General features: G+C 41.9%; 6 protein-coding genes across 8 annotated transcripts; 2 read left to right on the forward strand and 4 right to left on the reverse strand.

Moving 5' to 3' along the window:
• The first annotated feature begins 112 nt into the window (after positions 1 to 112).
• On the forward strand, positions 113 to 1,294 carry LOC124313431. Its single transcript, XM_046778354.1, has 4 exons — positions 113 to 556; positions 626 to 689; positions 749 to 1,003; positions 1,079 to 1,294. Exons 1-4 carry the CDS (start codon positions 479 to 481, stop codon positions 1,183 to 1,185), a joined length of 504 nt encoding a protein of 167 aa, XP_046634310.1. The 5' UTR covers positions 113 to 478; the 3' UTR covers positions 1,186 to 1,294.
• On the reverse strand, positions 1,117 to 2,443 carry LOC124313444 (protein C19orf12 homolog). Its single transcript, XM_046778374.1, has 3 exons — positions 2,288 to 2,443; positions 2,047 to 2,209; positions 1,117 to 1,966 (listed from the first exon to the last, which is right to left on the reverse strand). Exons 1-3 carry the CDS (start codon positions 2,306 to 2,308, stop codon positions 1,677 to 1,679), a joined length of 474 nt encoding a protein of 157 aa, XP_046634330.1. The 5' UTR covers positions 2,309 to 2,443; the 3' UTR covers positions 1,117 to 1,676.
• Positions 1,117 to 7,690, reverse strand: LOC124313022 (caspase-8-like). 3 transcript variants are annotated; one of them, XR_006910665.1, is made up of 10 exons: positions 7,475 to 7,690; positions 6,641 to 7,402; positions 6,237 to 6,582; positions 6,044 to 6,160; positions 5,809 to 5,970; positions 4,789 to 5,735; positions 4,550 to 4,712; positions 3,503 to 4,470; positions 3,242 to 3,410; positions 2,729 to 3,165 (listed from the first exon to the last, which is right to left on the reverse strand). XR_006910665.1 is itself a non-coding variant. In XM_046777687.1 (7 exons), the coding sequence occupies exons 2-6, from the start codon at positions 7,397 to 7,399 to the stop codon at positions 5,575 to 5,577; spliced, it is 1,545 nt and encodes a 514-aa protein (XP_046633643.1). In that variant the 5' UTR covers positions 7,400 to 7,405; positions 7,475 to 7,690; the 3' UTR covers positions 1,117 to 1,345; positions 5,557 to 5,574. The 3 variants fall into 3 exon arrangements, 1 of the variants encoding a protein (XP_046633643.1); XR_006910664.1 differs by having other exon boundaries at positions 6,641 to 7,405; XM_046777687.1 differs by lacking the exons at positions 2,729 to 3,165; positions 3,242 to 3,410; positions 3,503 to 4,470; positions 4,550 to 4,712 and adding an exon at positions 1,117 to 1,345 and having other exon boundaries at positions 5,557 to 5,735; positions 6,641 to 7,405.
• Positions 4,166 to 4,794, reverse strand: LOC124313787 (protein C19orf12 homolog). The gene is made up of 3 exons (XM_046778597.1): positions 4,789 to 4,794; positions 4,550 to 4,712; positions 4,166 to 4,470 (listed from the first exon to the last, which is right to left on the reverse strand). Exons 1-3 carry the CDS (start codon positions 4,792 to 4,794, stop codon positions 4,166 to 4,168), a joined length of 474 nt encoding a protein of 157 aa, XP_046634553.1.
• Positions 7,691 to 8,039: 349 nt separating the features above from the next.
• Positions 8,040 to 9,064, reverse strand: LOC124313450. Its single transcript, XM_046778389.1, has 3 exons — positions 8,842 to 9,064; positions 8,600 to 8,756; positions 8,040 to 8,520 (listed from the first exon to the last, which is right to left on the reverse strand). Exons 1-3 carry the CDS (start codon positions 8,845 to 8,847, stop codon positions 8,228 to 8,230), a joined length of 456 nt encoding a protein of 151 aa, XP_046634345.1. The 5' UTR covers positions 8,848 to 9,064; the 3' UTR covers positions 8,040 to 8,227.
• Positions 9,065 to 9,164: 100 nt separating this feature from the next.
• Positions 9,165 to 18,104, forward strand: LOC124312779 (pre-mRNA-processing-splicing factor 8). Its single transcript, XM_046777219.1, has 10 exons — positions 9,165 to 9,276; positions 9,479 to 9,732; positions 9,795 to 10,127; positions 10,189 to 10,807; positions 10,976 to 11,168; positions 11,235 to 11,552; positions 11,788 to 12,483; positions 12,750 to 13,457; positions 13,693 to 15,704; positions 15,782 to 18,104. The coding sequence occupies exons 2-10, from the start codon at positions 9,507 to 9,509 to the stop codon at positions 17,886 to 17,888; spliced, it is 7,212 nt and encodes a 2,403-aa protein (XP_046633175.1). The 5' UTR covers positions 9,165 to 9,276; positions 9,479 to 9,506; the 3' UTR covers positions 17,889 to 18,104.
• Positions 18,105 to 18,109: the final 5 nt, after the last annotated feature.

Consider the following 18,109-nt stretch of genomic DNA (forward strand, 5'->3'; position numbering starts at 1 on the left):
CTAGAGAGAGTTGCTTGTGATGGCCGTAGCGCCCAGCGTGTTCTTTTCTTGCGCGAGAATTTCCTCCGGATTGAATGTAAATTTATTCCCAAGTTAACGATTTAGCCTTTTTGGTCAAGCCTATTTTTGCCTTTTGGCCCAGTAATGGGTGGCTGTTACATTACCTCCAGCGACCCTGGCCTGATTAAAAAACATTTAGCAGGTCACACAAGTTTTTAACAACGCCCCACGCAAACACTATCTCTTTAAAGAGACAGCAGCAGTTTCACTTTTGAGCTTCATATCCCAGTGTTAACTAGTCTTGAAAGCAACTCAGAAGAAACCTCGCTTGCGCCAACTATATATTTTGCCGACAACTTTTATACGCATCAACTGGTTTTTGTGCTTTCTACATACGCGGTTGTCTGGTTGATTCTTATATTGCGCAGTTGAGACAAACAACAAAGTTGTAAACGTCCACATTTTTGTGCTGTTCGCTATGACGAGAAGAGTGAAAACACGTTGTTGCGGCCTTTCCCTCCAGGTGGGGACTAAAATCATCGCCTTCTTTTCAATGGTAACTTTGGTCGAAAACAAAATTTTTCAAAACAAATCTTATATTTCGGTTCTTAAAAATGTTGCGCAGATTGGCTATTTGATCCAATTGGTCATCGGCATGATTCAGTCGAGCAATCTGAATTTAAATGACGGTATGGTACGATTTCTTTTGCGTCAAAACGTTGTCAAACTGTCACATTTTCGCGTTTAGATTTGCTAAACCCCGTCGAGGCTTTCGTGATCATTTCCACGGTGATTGTGAGCTCGGCTCTGATTGCCTGCTGCGTTTTGCTTCTCCACGTTGCGTTCAGCAACAGTCGATCCATTCTGCTGGTACCTTGGCTCGTGGGCGACATGCTGATGAGATCTATTCACACAATCATTTTGATCTCTGGCTTTATCATGGCGTTCACCGCCAATGTTTCTCATGGTGTTTCCACCGTCTTCATCATGTCCTGCTTCATTGGTAACACACAGGAGATTGTAAAAGAAATTGCGCTCGCAATTATGTATGTATTCATTTTCCGACTTGTTTTCATAGGCTTGGAAACGTACCTGTGGTGGATTGTTTTGTGCTACTACAGAGAGCTCAGCCATCACGAGTCAAACTGCAGAGGTGCGACGACATCCGAACTCGTTTCCATGTGAATTTGCAATTTTTTGTTAACTTATCGCTTACAGAATTGAGAAATCAAAATTTAACGAACGGTGTATAAACCTAATCACATACATACCGAATGAATTTGATCACTGGTAATTTATTACTACAGTATTCTCCATAGATTAATTTTAAGAAACACTTGCGTTTGAACTCACGTAAGTGAGGATCTCCGTGTTTTTGCGGTTTCTGAAGAGTAGTAGCAGGATCTTCTCCACATAGAACGTCTATAGCTGCCGATGGCTAGATCCATTAATTCCCATTCTAACTGATGGTCGATAGCTTCAACCACAAGTTTATCTTCATTTTGCTCTAAATGAATTCTTCCTTCAAATTTTGACATTGACTTTAGAACTAGTGAGGCACTAAGTAGCCTATATTTAATGTTATAATGCGCGAACACTTTCAAAGAATTATTACTACTTGCATCAATTGCACCCATCGAAAAATGAATGGGCATTTAACAACTGCAGTGATTATTTTAGGCCAAACTCATATTCTTTTTGGAAAGATTTTCTTTGAGCACATTTTTGAAAATTTCCATCAATTTAGGATTCTCCAAAACAATTATCTTCAACTCATTTACATTTGAACTCACTACTTTACCCAAAGAACCAATTATAAACTCATTCAGTTTTTTCCAGAGTTTCTCATACAAACTGTTCCTTTCTTTCTCTGTTAAGTCCTCTCTTAAAACCGTCATGAGAGGTTTGTATTTGTCATTTCCCAGCTTATACTTTGTTGCTAGGATTGTGGTGCCTACTGCGCTTCCTGTAAACGATGACAATAAAGAAAACAATTAATGTAATAATAAAGATAAAAAGAAAAAAAACAATCAAATGGCCAAATACCGACAACACCTCCCACTGGACCACCAACTGCGGTACCCAAAAGAGTTCCAGCAACAGCTATGCCTGTATCTATCTTTACTCCATCGATACAAACTTTAATTTTCTCTGTCTCACACAATGCCTCCAACAGTTTGCCAATTAACGGTATGATAGACTCAAATATCTAAAATATTTTAGGATAAAGAGTGTAAATCACATTGAATCTTGTTTCGATAAGGAGTAATATAAGTTTTACACGTACCTCCTTGGCAACATTATCCATTGCTGTTGTAAAAGGTTGTCGCGAAACTATTTTTTAGTATAGAGAACTGCACACACACACGAGTGGTGAAGGTGATATACAATGCACTTAAAATTTTAGGTTTAGTAGATACAACGCCATTACTCTTTATCTAATCATTCTACGAACGATAACAATGGGTAACAAATAAACATGTCTATACATTAAAGTCGCGCCAAAAATCTTAAAGCGAATCTGAATCACTGCAGCAAACACATTTGAAAAATGTGATGAAGTAATAAACCGGGTTGTCGCTTATTTTTAAAAAGAATAATTTTCAAATAAATATTCAAGCCATCAAGTTATTTTCACGACAACTCCGTTCCGTTTACTAACTCTTTCCGTCTCAACTCCGTTCGATGCACTAAGTAGCCTATATTTAATGTTATAATGCGCCAACACTTTCATAGAATTATTATTTATTAAGAATTGCACTCATCGAAAAATTTCTCATTTAACATGATTTAGTGATTTCACTTGCAATATGACAGATTATAGGAGCAGTTCAATTAGGGACATTTAACAACTGCAGTTATTTTTTTCTCGTTTTTAATCTAAAATCATTTTCTTTTTGGCAAGAGTTTCACTGAGCTCATTTTCGATGTTTTCCATCAAATCAGGATTCTCCTCAACAGTTTTCTTCAACTCCTTAACAGCTGGATACATGAATTGATTCGAAGAGTAGGTTGAAAACTCCTTCAATTGTTCCCAGAGTTTCTCATACAAACTGTTCCTTTCTTCCTCTGTCAAGTCCTCTCTTAAAACTGCCATGAGAGATTTGTATTTGTCTTTTCTCAGCATATACTTTGTTGCTAGGATTCCTGTGCCTAGTGCGCTTCCTGTAAACGATGACAATATGAAGAAACAATTAATGTAATAATAAAGAAAAAAAAAAAAAATCAAATGGCCAAATACCAACAGTAGCTCCAAATGAACCATGAACTAAGCCACCAACACAGGTTGTGAAACAAACAATGGCTATATCTTCTATCAGTGTTCCAGCTACAGGAACTTTGACTTTATTTGTCTTCAGCAATTCCTCCAACAGCTTTTCAATTAACTTGAATGAATTTAGTACAGCAACCTGAAATATAATAAAATATTTACAGGATGAAAAGTGTAAATTTACATTAAATCTTGTTTTGAAGAGGAGTAATGTAAGTTTTAAACCTATACCTCTGTGGCAGTATTATCCATTGTTTTAAAAGGTAGTCGCAAAACTATTTCAAGGTATAGGGAATGATATACTATGCACTTCAAGTTTGGGTTTAGTGGATACAACGCCATTACTCTTTATCTAATCATTTTACGAACGATAACAATGGGTAACAAAGGTAATAAACATGACTATATCACTATAAATTAAAGTCACGCCAAAATCTTAAAGCGAATCACAATCACTGCAGCAAACACATTTGAAAAATGTGATGAAGTAATAAACCGGGTTGTCGCTTATATTTAAAAAACAATAATTTTCAAATAAATATTTAAGCGATCAAGCTAATTTCACGGCAACTCCGTTCCGTCTGTACTCAAAAGTAAACAGGCATCGCGTTTGTTTTTCACGTGGCTTTCATATTTGTGCGACTCTAGTTTCTCGATTGTGGTTTTGGATGATGGAGTGGAACAGCAAGTTCTATTTTCTTGTTTAAATTGTCAGGGCCATAGCCCAAAAAGCTGAAATTTGAATGCCAGGAATTCCAACATTTTTCATTCTCGGCTTTGAACCGAGTAGAGTAACAAAACATAACTTTTAATATTTTTCACTTGTAATATGACAGATTATAGGAGCAGTTCAATTAGGGATATTTAACAACTGCAGTCATTTTTTTCTCGTTTTTAATCTAAAACCATTTTCTTTTTGCCAAGAGTTTCATTAAGTTCATTTTCGATATTTTTCATCAAATTTGGATTCTCCTCAACAGTTTTCTTCAACTTCATTACAGCTGAATCCATTAGAGCTGAATCCTTTAACTGATTTAAAGAGCAGTTTCCGTACGCCTTCAGTTTTTCCCAGATTCTCTCATACAAATCGTTTCTTTCTTCTTCTGTTAAGTCCTCTGTTAAAGCCGTCATTAGTGGTTTGTAATTGCATTGTCCCAGAGCTCTTGATACACCTAGGATCCCTGCTCCTACTGCGCCTCCTGTAAACGATGACAATGAAGAAAACAATTACTATAACGTAATAAATATAAAAAGACATAAACCAAAATTGCCAAATACCAGCTACCGCTCCCACTGGACCGCCAATTGAGCTACCAACTAAGGTTGTAAAACCAACAGTGGCTGCATCTGTCAGTGCTCCAGCTACAGGAACTAAAACTTTTTTTGTCTTCATCAATTCCTTCAACAGATTTTCAATCAACTGTATTAACTGTATGGCAACCTGGAATGTATCAAATATTTACAGGGTGTAAATAACATAAAATCTTGTCTCGAAAAGGAGTGATATAAGTTTACACCTTCATGGCAGTATTCGTTGAAAAGGTAGTCGCAAAAAATATTGTGAGGTATAGAGAACTAGACACAATAGTGCATAATATATGTAAAACTAGCATTTGGTTCAAGCTTAGTTGGATACAACGCCACTTCTCTTTATCTAATCATTCTGCGAAAGATAACAATGGGTATCAAAGGTAATAAAAAGTCGCGCCAAAATTGAAATTGAATCTGAAACATTGCAGCAAGCACATTTGAAAAAAAAAATGTGATGCGGTAACAAACAGCTGTTGTCGATTATTTTAAAATGATTTTCAAATAAATATTCAAGCTATCAAGCTATTTTTACGGCACTTTGGTTCCGTCTAAACTCAAAAGTAAACCGGCATCGCGCTTTTTTCCAGCAGCAACTTATACTTCCGTGGCTTTCATTGTGCGACTGGTTTCTCGATTGCGGATTCAACAAAATCCGAACTCGTTCCAACGGAAATTTTAAAAGAGTTTCAAATTTTTTTTGTTTACTTAACGCTTACGGAATTGAGAAATCAAAATTTAACGAACGGTGTAACCTAATCACATGTATATACAATATTATTTTGTATTTGGTGTCGTAAAATGTGTTACTAAATGCTTTGACGCATAGTTGTCGCACAGTGCACGAAATATTTAAATCGAGACCATTAGCAATCACTTATTCAAGATGGTTCATCAACATACCGAATGAATGTGATATCAAATCACTGGTAAATGCGGTAAATGATTACAATTCTCTATAGATTATTAATTGTAAGAGCGTTTAGTCCCACAAGTTAGGATCTCCATGTGTTTATGGTTTTCTGTAGAGTAGCAGGATCTGTTTTCCACATGTAACGTGTAGCTGACATGATGGCTAGATCCATTACTTCTCTTTCTAATTGATCGACGACAGCTTCAACGAGCTTATCTTCGTCCCGCTTGAAATGTACTCCACCTTCAAAATTGACAGATCGAAAAAGTTTTAAATCGGAATAATAAATCGCAATCAATCTGAGCTTGCATCTTACGTGTCAGACAGGATACGATGCAAGGCATTTGTACTTTAAAACCTGGCGTTTCCCATCGACTCACGCGGTCGTTCACCTTGGTTGTCAGATCAAACAATCCGAAACTGGGTAGGTGCGCGTACATCTGTAGGACGTGGCACAATTCGCGAACAAACACAGCACCTGTGATAAAGTATAAGCAGTTAAATCTCTTGGTATAGGTTAAATCTTTTTAATTTTAATTATGTTCTAGTACCTTTGTAAGTTGAACGGTATGAAAGAAATCCTGGAACAGTAGCCCACGCTTCGAAAAAATTGGAAATGGACGGTCGAACAATACTGTCATCTTGAATTTCGTCGTAAGTAATCCGCCCTGTCATTTAGAAAAATTCAATTATAATTTCATCTCATTAAATTTAATTTTTAAAAAATTTTTTGATCATTTATACTTTGACTTTCTTGCCCTTGACAGGCTTGCAGGAAAAACAATTTGGGTTTCTCGAACAGATGGGGACAATTAGCTCCGTTAAAATACGATTTAATTTGATCTAATTCGATTGGAATGGAATCTGCAGAGAAAAGAATTCCCCGTTCGCCGTGAGTTAAGAAACACATGACGAGACAGTCGTAAAGCCTGAAATCGTATTTGGAAATCTTCTCCATCGTCCTCAAAAGGATTTCTCTGGTCAAATTTTCGTAAATTTCCACGTCGTGGCCCAGCATCCGGAACGTTTCCGACAACTTGTCTCGATCGGCATCCGATCCGTAGCGATAGGCAAGATTCTCCCTCACTCCCTTAAACAAAATCATTTGTGTTACCTAACCATTTCTAATTGATTTATTCAAGTCTTACCATGTGACGGAGCTCCGGATTGACGTAAAATCTCATCTGGTTGACGATGACGCAAAGTCCGCGCGAAATTTGAAATGTGCTGGAATCGGCCGGATTGGCTTTGGGGATGGCAGGAGCTTGAAAATTTGATTCCACGGCACTTTTAAGTGGAGAAGGTAAAACTTGTTCGGGTGTTTCTGGAACGGCGACAACCTCGGATGGAGGTTCTATCAAAAGGGCTGAAAGATCATGTTCTTTGGATATTTGCCCTTCTTCGATCCATCTGAGGCAGTGCATTTCCAGACACCAGGAGGAATCATTCTTAGGAAATCCCTTCTCAGAAGACATTTGATCAGCCCACAATGTGGCTTGTTCTTCGCCCATTTTGTCAATCATCTCAAACAATTGTAGTCGCAGAGGATCAATGTTGGCTGTAGAGTTGACGGCGATTTCCAGCATGTTCAACAGCCCGTAATGTTTGACCAGGAAAATGACTTCGCCGAGTTTTTCCGACAGGTTGCCACTGTTTAGCCGGTCCGATCGGAAAAGCGGAGTCAAAACAATTTGACGCCATTCCGTTTTATTGTTGTAACTTTCTCGCAGTGTTGAAATCTTTTCTAGGGCTTCGCGAGGGTCCTCGTAGAGTAGAAAAGCACAAGATATGTGGTCATACCATTCTAAGGTATTTTCAATTAAAGAGAGCGAGTCTGCAATCTTCCCTTGGGGACTTCGAAAGTCATCCAACAAGAGAGTTGCATCGGATTCCACTGAATCAAACATTTTCTTCTGTATCAATTGGTATAAACAAATGGATAATATTCGTTATAAAATTGGAAAATAACTACACACAACTACCTTGTTGGAGATTGCATGTAAAAATGCAACAGGAAAATGACCAGAGTGGACTCTCTTATATCAAACTAATCACTACGTGAATATCTTACTTGTTTCTAAGCACGGGGAATTTTACTTTCATGTGTTTTGCGCACTTGGCCACTAACAAACGTCAGAACATCAAACAGACGAAAAGATAATAACCTTGAGAACTGTACAGATAACCGTGACCGTGTACACTGCCTTTTGAGCCACTTCTCTCAACAGTTTGCTCGCGGGGAAACTTCTTCATAATATAGGTAGCCTTAGCGCCTTGGATACTGACATCACCTCTGAAAGCAGACCCATCTAATGAACGAAATCCGAACTTCGACATTTGTTTAGATAACCTGTTCGGGAAAAACCCAATTCAGAAGTCCTCTGATAAGGGAAAGAAATTTGGGAATTGCGGAATAAGAGGATTGGAAAAAATAAAAGGTGTTTGTTATTAACTAAAGGGAGTATAATAGGTAAAATTACTGTAGTTTGAGTTGATATGCATCAGGTCAAACTAGACTAAAACTTTATAAAAATAGTTCCCCTTGAATTGGTGATGCACTAAGTGTATTTAATAATGGGCCAAAACTCTCAAACAATAATTGTTGGTTGCATAAATTGTGCGTCGAAAAATTCATTATTTAATATGATTTTAGCTCTTGCAATATCACAAATTATAGGGGCAGTTCAATCATAAGGGGCATCTAAAAACTACAGTAAATAGTGATTATGTCATTTTCAGGCCAAACTCATATTCTTTTTGCTGAGGGTTTCTTTGAGCTCATTTCTGATATTTTCCATCACTTCTGGATTATTCTCTACAGTTCTGGTCAATGCAGTTAGAGCTGAATAAGCCATGGCTTGATTCAAAGGGCAGACTACAAATCCACTCAGTCTTCCCCATAGTCTTTCATACAAATTGTTCCTCTCTTCCACCGTAAAGTCCTCTCTTAAAGCTGTCATCAGAGGTTTGTAATTGCCATATCCCATAGCGTGTGATAAACCTAGGATTCCTGTGCCTGCGGCAGCTCCTGCAAATGATGACAAGAAGTAAATGATGGGTAAAAAAACACATGATACCAATACAAACACTGCCAAACTGAAAATTACCAATGAAAGCTCCAAGAGGACCACCAGCTAAGCCACCAAGGAAGGTTGGCAAAGCAACAGTGGCCGAATCTCTTATTGGTCCAGCTAAGGAAACCGAAAGTGAGTTTGTCTTCGACAGTTCCTCCAACAGACCTTCAATCAACTTGATTGCAAGAGTCTGAAACAGATAAAACATTTACATGTTTAAAAAATGAAATCCTCTTTAATATTGTCTTTAAAAAGGGGAAAATATAACTTTTTACTTCCATGGCAGTAGCTATTTGTTACGAAAATTGGAAACAAAAAATATTTTGAAACAGACTAGAATGGTGATCATTAGACAGAATTTGCACTGAGTTTGGTTTAGTAGCGATACAATTTCACTACTAATGAATCGAACGATAACAATGTGTAAACTGTAAACATGATAAGAAACACGAAAAACCGTGCAACAAACTCGAAATGAAAATGCAGAAGACAAATTTCGAACGTGTGATGCAATAACAAACAGAGTTGCCGCTTATTTAAAAATAATTAAAATAAATATTCAAGCCATTTTCGACGGCAACTCTGTCTAAAGTAAACCGGCATCGCGCTATTTCGTACAAGCTGCGTACACTTCCGTGGCTTTCATTGTATAAGAAACGTGGAATTGCGACTGGTTTCTAGATTGTGTATAGGTTTTTAAAACTTTATTGGTGAGCATTGTAGTTTATTCTATTTCAAACTTTGTTTTCTTGATGATAGTTTGTGTCTCAAAAGTTACTGTCTGGTGAATGTTTTAAGGTTAAACAAAAAGTTTATTGCCATGAGAGTGGACATGCTTGTAAATGTCATGGCTCACTGTAAGCATTGAATGATGGAGCTATTATGTTCTAATTTTATTGTTTTAATTACCAGGGCCATAGCCCAGAAAGCTTAAATCAGGATGTCGGGAATCCCACCATTTTTTATTCCTGGTGTCACACCCCCAAATCCATGGGCAAATGCGGCTATGATGGCGCAAGCCCAGCAACAGGCACAGCAAGCCCAAATGGCTGCTGCGGTCCAAATGCAGGCTCAGGCAGCTGCAGCTGCTCAACTTCAAGCTGCTCAGATCCATGCTGTTCAAGCAGCCCATGCACAAGTGCAGGCTCAGGTTCAGGCAACACAAGGTAGTAATTGAGCACAAACATTTATTATAACAAGGTATTTTATCAGTTTTTGTTTACATTAGGTCCTCCTGTAATAACTAGTTCAAAACAAGAGCAGATGACAGAAGAAAAAATGCAAGACAAGGCTCGCAAATGGCAGCAATTGCAAACCAAACGTTATGCAGACAAGAGAAAGTTTGGCTTTGTTGATTCTCAGAAAGAAGATATGCCTCCAGAGCACGTCCGTAAAATCATTCGGGACCATGGTGATATGACCAACCGAAAGTTCCGTCACGACAAGAGAGTGTACCTGGGTGCTCTTAAATATATGCCACACGCTGTTCTCAAGCTCTTGGAGAACATGCCTATGCCTTGGGAACAAATCCGTGATGTTAAAGTACTCTACCACATCACAGGTTCGTTTCACTTATCTTTTCATTATGTTGTATAAACGCTAATGGTATTCATTTGTTTTAGGTGCCATTAGCTTCGTCAACGAGATTCCGTGGGTCGTTGAACCTGTTTACATTGCCCAGTGGGGTACTATGTGGATTATGATGCGTCGAGAGAAACGAGATCGTAGACACTTCAAACGAATGCGTTTTCCTCCTTTTGACGATGAAGAACCTCCGTTGGACTATGCTGACAATATTTTGGATGTAGAACCCCTGGAAGCCATTCAGATGGAGTTGGACTCGGACGAAGACAAACCAGTTGCTTCCTGGCTGTACGATAGTAAACCTTTGGTCGATACCAAATTCGTCAATGGCACTACCTATCGCAAGTGGCAACTCGAAATGCCTCAACTGGCGACACTCTACCGTTTGGCGAATCAATTGTTGACTGACCTCGTCGATGACAATTACTTTTACCTCTTCGACCTCAAGTCCTTCTTCACCGCCAAGGCGCTGAATATGGCAATTCCGGGTGGACCTAAATTCGAACCACTTGTCAAAGACGGAAACACTCAAGATGAGGATTGGAATGAATTTAATGATATCAACAAGATTATCATCCGGCAACCTGTTCGAACAGAATATCGTATTGCCTTCCCCTATCTCTACAACAACATGCCCAACTTTGTTCATTTATCTTGGTGAGTAATACTGGCTTTCAAATTGTGCTTTAATGGCTGAGATATACACCGATATCCAGAAGATGCTTGGATGTTGGTGGCTGAAACAGTCGTAGATAAAAAACCAAGAGCTCTTAGTCTTTACTACATAAACTGTAATGAGCCCTACAATGATTATTTCTCTTTTAGGTATCATACCCCAAATGTGACGTTCATCAAGACAGAAGATCCCGATTTGCCGGCTTTCTACTTCGATCCGCTCATCAATCCGATTTCGCATCGCCGTACCGAGAACAAGTTGGCAGAAATGGCTGAGCAAGATTTGCTACCTGACGATAGCGAAGAATTTGAACTACCAGAATATGCCGCACCACTGCTTCAAGTAAATTTTTGCATCATCTGAAATTTTAGTTAAAAGAGCAATTTTAATCGATATTTCTCTCGACAGGAATGGCCCTTGTATACGGATAACACAGCGAACGGAATTGCGTTGCTGTGGGCTCCAAGGCCGTTCAACTGCAGGTCGGGATTCACTCGTCGTGCACTGGATGTTCCATTGGTCAAAAACTGGTACCGTGAACACTGCCCACCCGGACAACCGGTCAAGGTGCGCGTTTCATACCAGAAGCTATTGAAGTACTACGTCTTGAATGCGCTTAAGCATAGACCACCGAAAGCCCAGCGCAAGCGTTATCTTTTCCGGTCCTTCAAGTCGACCAAATTCTTCCAGCAAACAACTTTGGATTGGGTCGAAGTCGGCCTTCAGGTAAATATTAAACTTTTTCCTGTTAAGAGTCCTTTATAATGATGAGTTGTGCAGGGGTCATGAAATTACCCATACCATGTTAGGTAGACATTGAAAGTCGGGTCTGGCCGTTTGCTAGCCAACTTTCGATGGGACAACGCACTTACTGATATTAACAATCCTCTTAACTTCACATTTCATATTTTTATATCTCTTCCCAAAGACTTAACCCATTTCTTTGTTTGCACGAATTCAGGTCTGTCGCCAAGGATGGAATATGTTGAACTTGTTGATTCACAGGAAGAACCTCAACTACTTACATTTGGATTACAATTTCAACTTGAAACCCGTAAAGACTCTAACAACCAAGGAACGTAAAAAGTCACGTTTCGGAAATGCTTTCCATCTTTGTCGTGAAATCCTGCGTTTGACGAAGCTGATCATCGACTCCCATGTCCAGTATCGTCTCAACAACGTCGATGCTTTCCAGTTGGCTGATGGTCTTCAGTATATTTTTGCTCACGTTGGTCAATTGACTGGCATGTACCGTTACAAGTACAAGTTGATGAGGCAGATCCGAATGTGCAAGGATCTTAAACATCTTATCTACTACCGCTTCAACACTGGCCCAGTAGGAAAAGGTCCCGGCTGCGGTATTTGGGCTCCCGGATGGCGCGTTTGGCTCTTTTTCTTGCGTGGCATTACCCCATTGCTTGAAAGATGGTTGGGCAATTTGTTGTCTCGTCAATTCGAAGGCCGTCACTCAAAAGGTATCGCCAAGACTGTCACCAAGCAGCGTGTCGAATCCCATTTCGATTTGGAACTTCGAGCTTCTGTCATGCACGACATCCTCGATATGATGCCTGAAGGTATCAAGCAGAATAAAGCTCGTACCATCTTGCAACATTTGTCTGAGGCCTGGAGATGCTGGAAAGCCAACATTCCGTGGAAGGTGAGATCAGCTTTTAATTGTCGTTGGATGTAATTTCACTTTTCTAGGGACGGTCAAGCCAAAAATGATGAGTTGTGCAGGGGTCATGAAGCCGTTCGCTGGTGTTGGACGGACGTCTAGGTTGGTGCTGGCCGTTTGCTAGACGACCTAGACGGGACAACGCACTCACTGATTAAAATCTAGATCTTAATCTTTAATTATTTTTATTGACATTTGATACTTACCTTTTCAATAGTTTAAATGTTCTGTTCTTTTAATTATGCTAGGTCCCTGGATTACCAACGCCCATTGAAAATATGATTCTTCGTTACGTCAAGATGAAGGCTGACTGGTGGACTAATACGGCTCATTACAATCGTGAACGTATTCGTCGTGGTGCCACTGTCGACAAAACAGTGTGCAAAAAGAATTTGGGACGTCTGACCCGTCTTTACCTCAAGGCTGAACAAGAGCGTCAGCACAACTACTTGAAAGACGGTCCTTACATTTCTCCCGAAGAAGCTGTTGCTATCTACACCACAACTGTCCATTGGCTTGAATCGCGTCGCTTTGCTCCAATTCAGTTCCCTCCGCTGTCTTACAAGCACGATACAAAACTGCTCATCTTGGCGTTGGAGCGACTTAAGGAAGCCTACAGCGTCAAATCGCGTCTCAACCAGAGTCAACGTGAAGAGCTCGGTTTGATCGAACAAGCTTACGACAACCCGCACGAAGCCTTGTCTCGTATCAAGCGTCACTTGTTGACACAGCGAGCCTTCAAAGAAGTCGGTATCGAGTTCATGGATCTTTACAGCCACTTGGTACCTGTCTACGATGTCGAACCGCTAGAGAAGATCACGGACGCTTATCTAGACCAGTACTTGTGGTATGAAGCCGACAAGCGTCGTTTGTTCCCACCCTGGATCAAACCGGCTGATGCTGAGCCACCTCCATTGCTAGTTTACAAGTGGTGCCAGGGCATTAACAATCTCCAGGTAAATTTGTTCGTCCATTTTACAAATGTTCAGTTTTTACGGTTTATTCGGCGGAGAAATGATGAGTTGTGCAGGGGTCATGAAGCCGTCCGCTGGTGTTGGACGGACGCCCGAGTTGGTGCTGGCCGTTTGCTAGACGACTTGGGCGGGACAACGCACTCACTGATTCAAATCTAACTTAACTTAAGAATTTGATATATCGTGACCAAACAATAAAGATTATTCTTTTCTGCAGGATGTTTGGGAAACATCGGATGGCGAATGTAACGTTATGCTGGAGACGAAATTTGAAAAGCTGTACGAAAAGATCGATTTAACATTGCTCAATCGTCTTCTGCGTCTAATCGTGGATCACAACATCGCCGATTACATGACAGCCAAGAACAACGTCGTCATCAATTACAAAGACATGAACCATACCAACTCGTACGGTATCATCCGTGGTCTTCAGTTCGCCTCTTTCGTGGCCCAGTACTTTGGTCTGGTTCTTGATCTCCTCGTCCTGGGTCTCCAACGTGCATCGGAGATGGCGGGTCCGCCGCAGATGCCCAACGATTTCCTCATTTTTCAAGATGTGGCCACCGAAGTCGCTCACCCCATTCGGCTCTATTCACGCTACGTCGATCGCGTCCACATGTATTTCCGCTTCACGGCTGAAGAGGCTCGCGACCTGATCCAACGTTACCTGACCGAGCACCCTGACCCCAACAACGAGAACATTGTGGGTTACAACAACAAAAAGTGTTGGCCGCGTGACGCTCGAATGCGTCTCATGAAGCACGACGTCAATCTTGGCCGTGCCGTTTTCTGGGACATCAAGAACAGGTTGCCTCGTTCCGTTTCCACCATTCAGTGGGAGGGTAGCTTTGTCAGCGTCTACTCGAAAGATAACCCCAACTTGCTCTTCAACATGGCCGGATTTGAGTGCCGCATCTTACCCAAGTGCCGTATGACACACGAGGAGTTTACGCATCGCGATGGCGTTTGGAACTTGCAGAATGAGATCACCAAAGAGCGAACGGCCCAATGTTTCTTGCGCGTCGATGACGAGTCGCTGCAAAAGTTCCACAACCGTGTCCGTCAAATTTTGATGGCTTCCGGGTCCACCACTTTCACGAAGATCGTCAACAAATGGAACACGGCGCTGATTGGTCTCATGACCTACTTCCGTGAATCGGTTGTCAATACCCAGGAATTGCTGGACTTGCTGGTGAAGTGCGAGAACAAAATCCAGACCCGTATCAAGATCGGATTGAATTCAAAAATGCCCTCGCGTTTTCCTCCCGTCGTATTCTACACCCCCAAGGAGTTGGGCGGTCTTGGAATGTTGTCCATGGGTCACGTGCTCATCCCTCAGTCTGATTTGCGTTGGTCCAAGCAAACGGACGTCGGCATTACCCATTTCCGATCGGGTATGTCACACGACGAAGATCAGCTCATCCCCAATTTGTATCGTTACATCCAACCGTGGGAAGCCGAGTTTATTGATTCCCAGCGAGTCTGGGCTGAATATGCACTCAAACGTCAAGAAGCCTCTGCACAGAACCGTCGCTTGACCCTTGAAGACTTGGAAGACAGCTGGGATCGTGGTATTCCTCGTATCAACACCCTTTTCCAGAAGGATCGACACACTTTGGCTTACGACAAAGGATGGCGTGTGCGCACAGAATTCAAACAGTACCAGGTGCTGAAACAGAATCCCTTCTGGTGGACTCATCAGCGTCACGACGGCAAACTTTGGAACCTGAACAACTATCGTACCGACATGATTCAAGCCTTGGGAGGTGTTGAAGGTATCCTTGAGCACACTCTCTTCAAAGGAACCTATTTCCCCACCTGGGAAGGTCTCTTTTGGGAGAAGGCGTCCGGTTTCGAAGAGTCGATGAAGTACAAGAAGTTGACTAATGCCCAGCGTTCCGGTTTGAATCAAATTCCCAACCGTCGGTTCACTCTGTGGTGGTCGCCAACCATCAACCGAGCCAACGTCTACGTTGGTTTCCAGGTCCAACTTGATTTGACTGGCATTTTCATGCACGGCAAAATCCCGACGTTGAAGATTTCCCTGATTCAAATTTTCCGTGCCCATTTGTGGCAGAAGATCCACGAATCCGTCGTGATGGATCTTTGTCAAGTTTTTGATCAGGAACTTGACGCTTTGGAGATTGAAACTGTGCAGAAAGAAACTATTCATCCCCGTAAATCTTACAAGATGAACTCTTCCTGCGCCGACATCCTTCTCTTCGCCTCGTAAGTGGAACTTATTTTTCTGTCTTGTGTTTTTCTTGTTGTAATATTTGTTACATGTTCTTCATTTTGTTTTTCAGGTACAAGTGGAACGTTTCTCGGCCGTCCCTTTTGGCTGACTCTCGTGATGTCATGGATAATACCACCACACAGAAATACTGGATTGATGTCCAGCTGCGTTGGGGCGATTACGATTCCCACGACATTGAACGTTATTCTCGTGCTAAATTCCTCGACTACACGACAGACAACATGTCCATCTATCCGTCGCCGACTGGTGTCCTGATTGCCCTGGATTTGGCCTACAATTTGCACAGTGCATACGGCAATTGGTTCCCTGGATCCAAGCCGCTTATCCAACAAGCCATGGCGAAGATCATGAAGGCCAATCCTGCTCTCTACGTCTTGCGCGAACGTATCCGCAAAGGTCTCCAGCTGTATTCTTCTGAGCCGACGGAACCTTACTTGTCATCGCAGAATTACGGTGAATTGTTCTCCAATCAAATCATTTGGTTCGTCGACGATACAAACGTCTACCGTGTCACGATCCACAAGACCTTCGAAGGCAACTTGACGACCAAACCCATTAACGGAGCCATTTTCATCTTCAATCCTCGTACTGGTCAGCTTTTCCTCAAGATTATTCACACGTCCGTATGGGCCGGTCAGAAGCGTTTGGGTCAGCTGGCGAAGTGGAAAACTGCCGAAGAAGTTGCCGCCCTTATTCGATCGTTGCCCGTGGAAGAACAGCCCAAACAGATCATCGTAACACGAAAGGGCATGTTGGATCCCCTCGAAGTCCATTTGCTGGATTTCCCCAACATTGTCATCAAGGGCTCTGAGCTCCAGCTTCCCTTCCAGGCCTGCCTTAAAGTCGAGAAGTTTGGTGATTTGATTTTGAAGGCGACCGAACCCCAGATGGTCCTGTTCAACCTCTACGACGATTGGCTGAAGACCATTTCCAGTTACACGGCATTCTCCCGTCTTATCCTTATTCTGCGCGCCCTTCACGTGAATAACGACCGAACCAAGGTGGTGCTGAAACCAGACAAGACCACCATCACCGAAGCCCATCACATTTGGCCCTCACTGACGGACGAGCAATGGATCAAAGTTGAAGTGCAACTCAAGGATCTCATCCTGGCTGATTACGGCAAGAAGAACAACGTCAACGTGGCTTCGCTGACACAGTCTGAAATTCGAGACATCATTCTCGGTATGGAGATCAGTGCCCCTTCGGCCCAGCGTCAGCAGATTGCCGAAATCGAGAAGCAGACTAAGGAGCAGACGCAGCTGACAGCTACGACGACACGAACAGTCAACAAACATGGTGACGAAATCATCACGAGCACCACTTCCAATTACGAGACGCAGACATTCAGCTCCAAGACCGAATGGAGAATCCGAGCCATTTCGGCCACCAACCTCCACCTCCGAACGAATCACATTTACGTTTCATCGGACGACATTAAAGAGACGGGCTACACTTACATTCTGCCCAAGAACGTGCTGAAGAAGTTTGTCACCATTTCCGACTTGAGAGCGCAGATCGCGGGATACCTTTACGGCATCAGTCCACCTGACAATCCTCAGGTGAAGGAGATTCGCTGCATTGTGATGCCGCCTCAATGGGGTACCCATCAGTCGATTCACTTGCCCGTCCAACTACCCCAGCACGAGTACCTCAAAGACCTGGAGCCACTCGGCTGGATGCACACTCAACCCAATGAGTTGCCGCAACTGTCGCCACAGGATATTACAACTCACGCCAAAGTGATGGCCGACAATGCCAATTGGGATGGCGAGAAGACTGTGATCATTACGTGCAGTTTCACACCTGGCTCTTGTTCGCTCATGGCCTACAAATTGACGCCCAGCGGTTTCGAATGGGGCAAACAGAACACGGATCGTGGCAACAATCCAAAGGGTTATCTACCGTCACATTACGAGCGAGTGCAAATGTTGTTGTCCGATCAATTCCTCGGCTTTTTCATGGTCCCTTGCCAGGGCTCGTGGAACTACAATTTCATGGGTGTTCGCCACGACCCTAACATGAAGTATGAACTTCACCTGGCCAATCCAAAGGAGTTTTATCACGAGGTTCATCGGCCATCACATTTCATGAATTTCTCCTCCATCGAGGAAGGTGACAGTGTCGGAGCAGATCGTGATGACTCGTTCGCTTGATTTTCTTAATTTTTTTTTGTATGGTCTTTTTTCGTTTCCATCCGGGGCCCGTTCCCAATACATAGCCGGAGAAAATAGAAAATAATATGTTTGGGAACTCATGAAATCAAGCTTTGTGTTTTGCTTCCCAATTCTTATAACTTGAAGTTTTTTCATGTTTTAATGTACTATCTGTTTGATTCGATTTAAACAGAATACAATAGAGCAAACATTTTATTTCC

Source organism: Daphnia pulicaria, chromosome 9, assembly GCF_021234035.1.
Source record: "Daphnia pulicaria isolate SC F1-1A chromosome 9, SC_F0-13Bv2, whole genome shotgun sequence".
NCBI lineage: Eukaryota > Metazoa > Arthropoda > Branchiopoda > Diplostraca > Daphniidae > Daphnia > Daphnia pulicaria.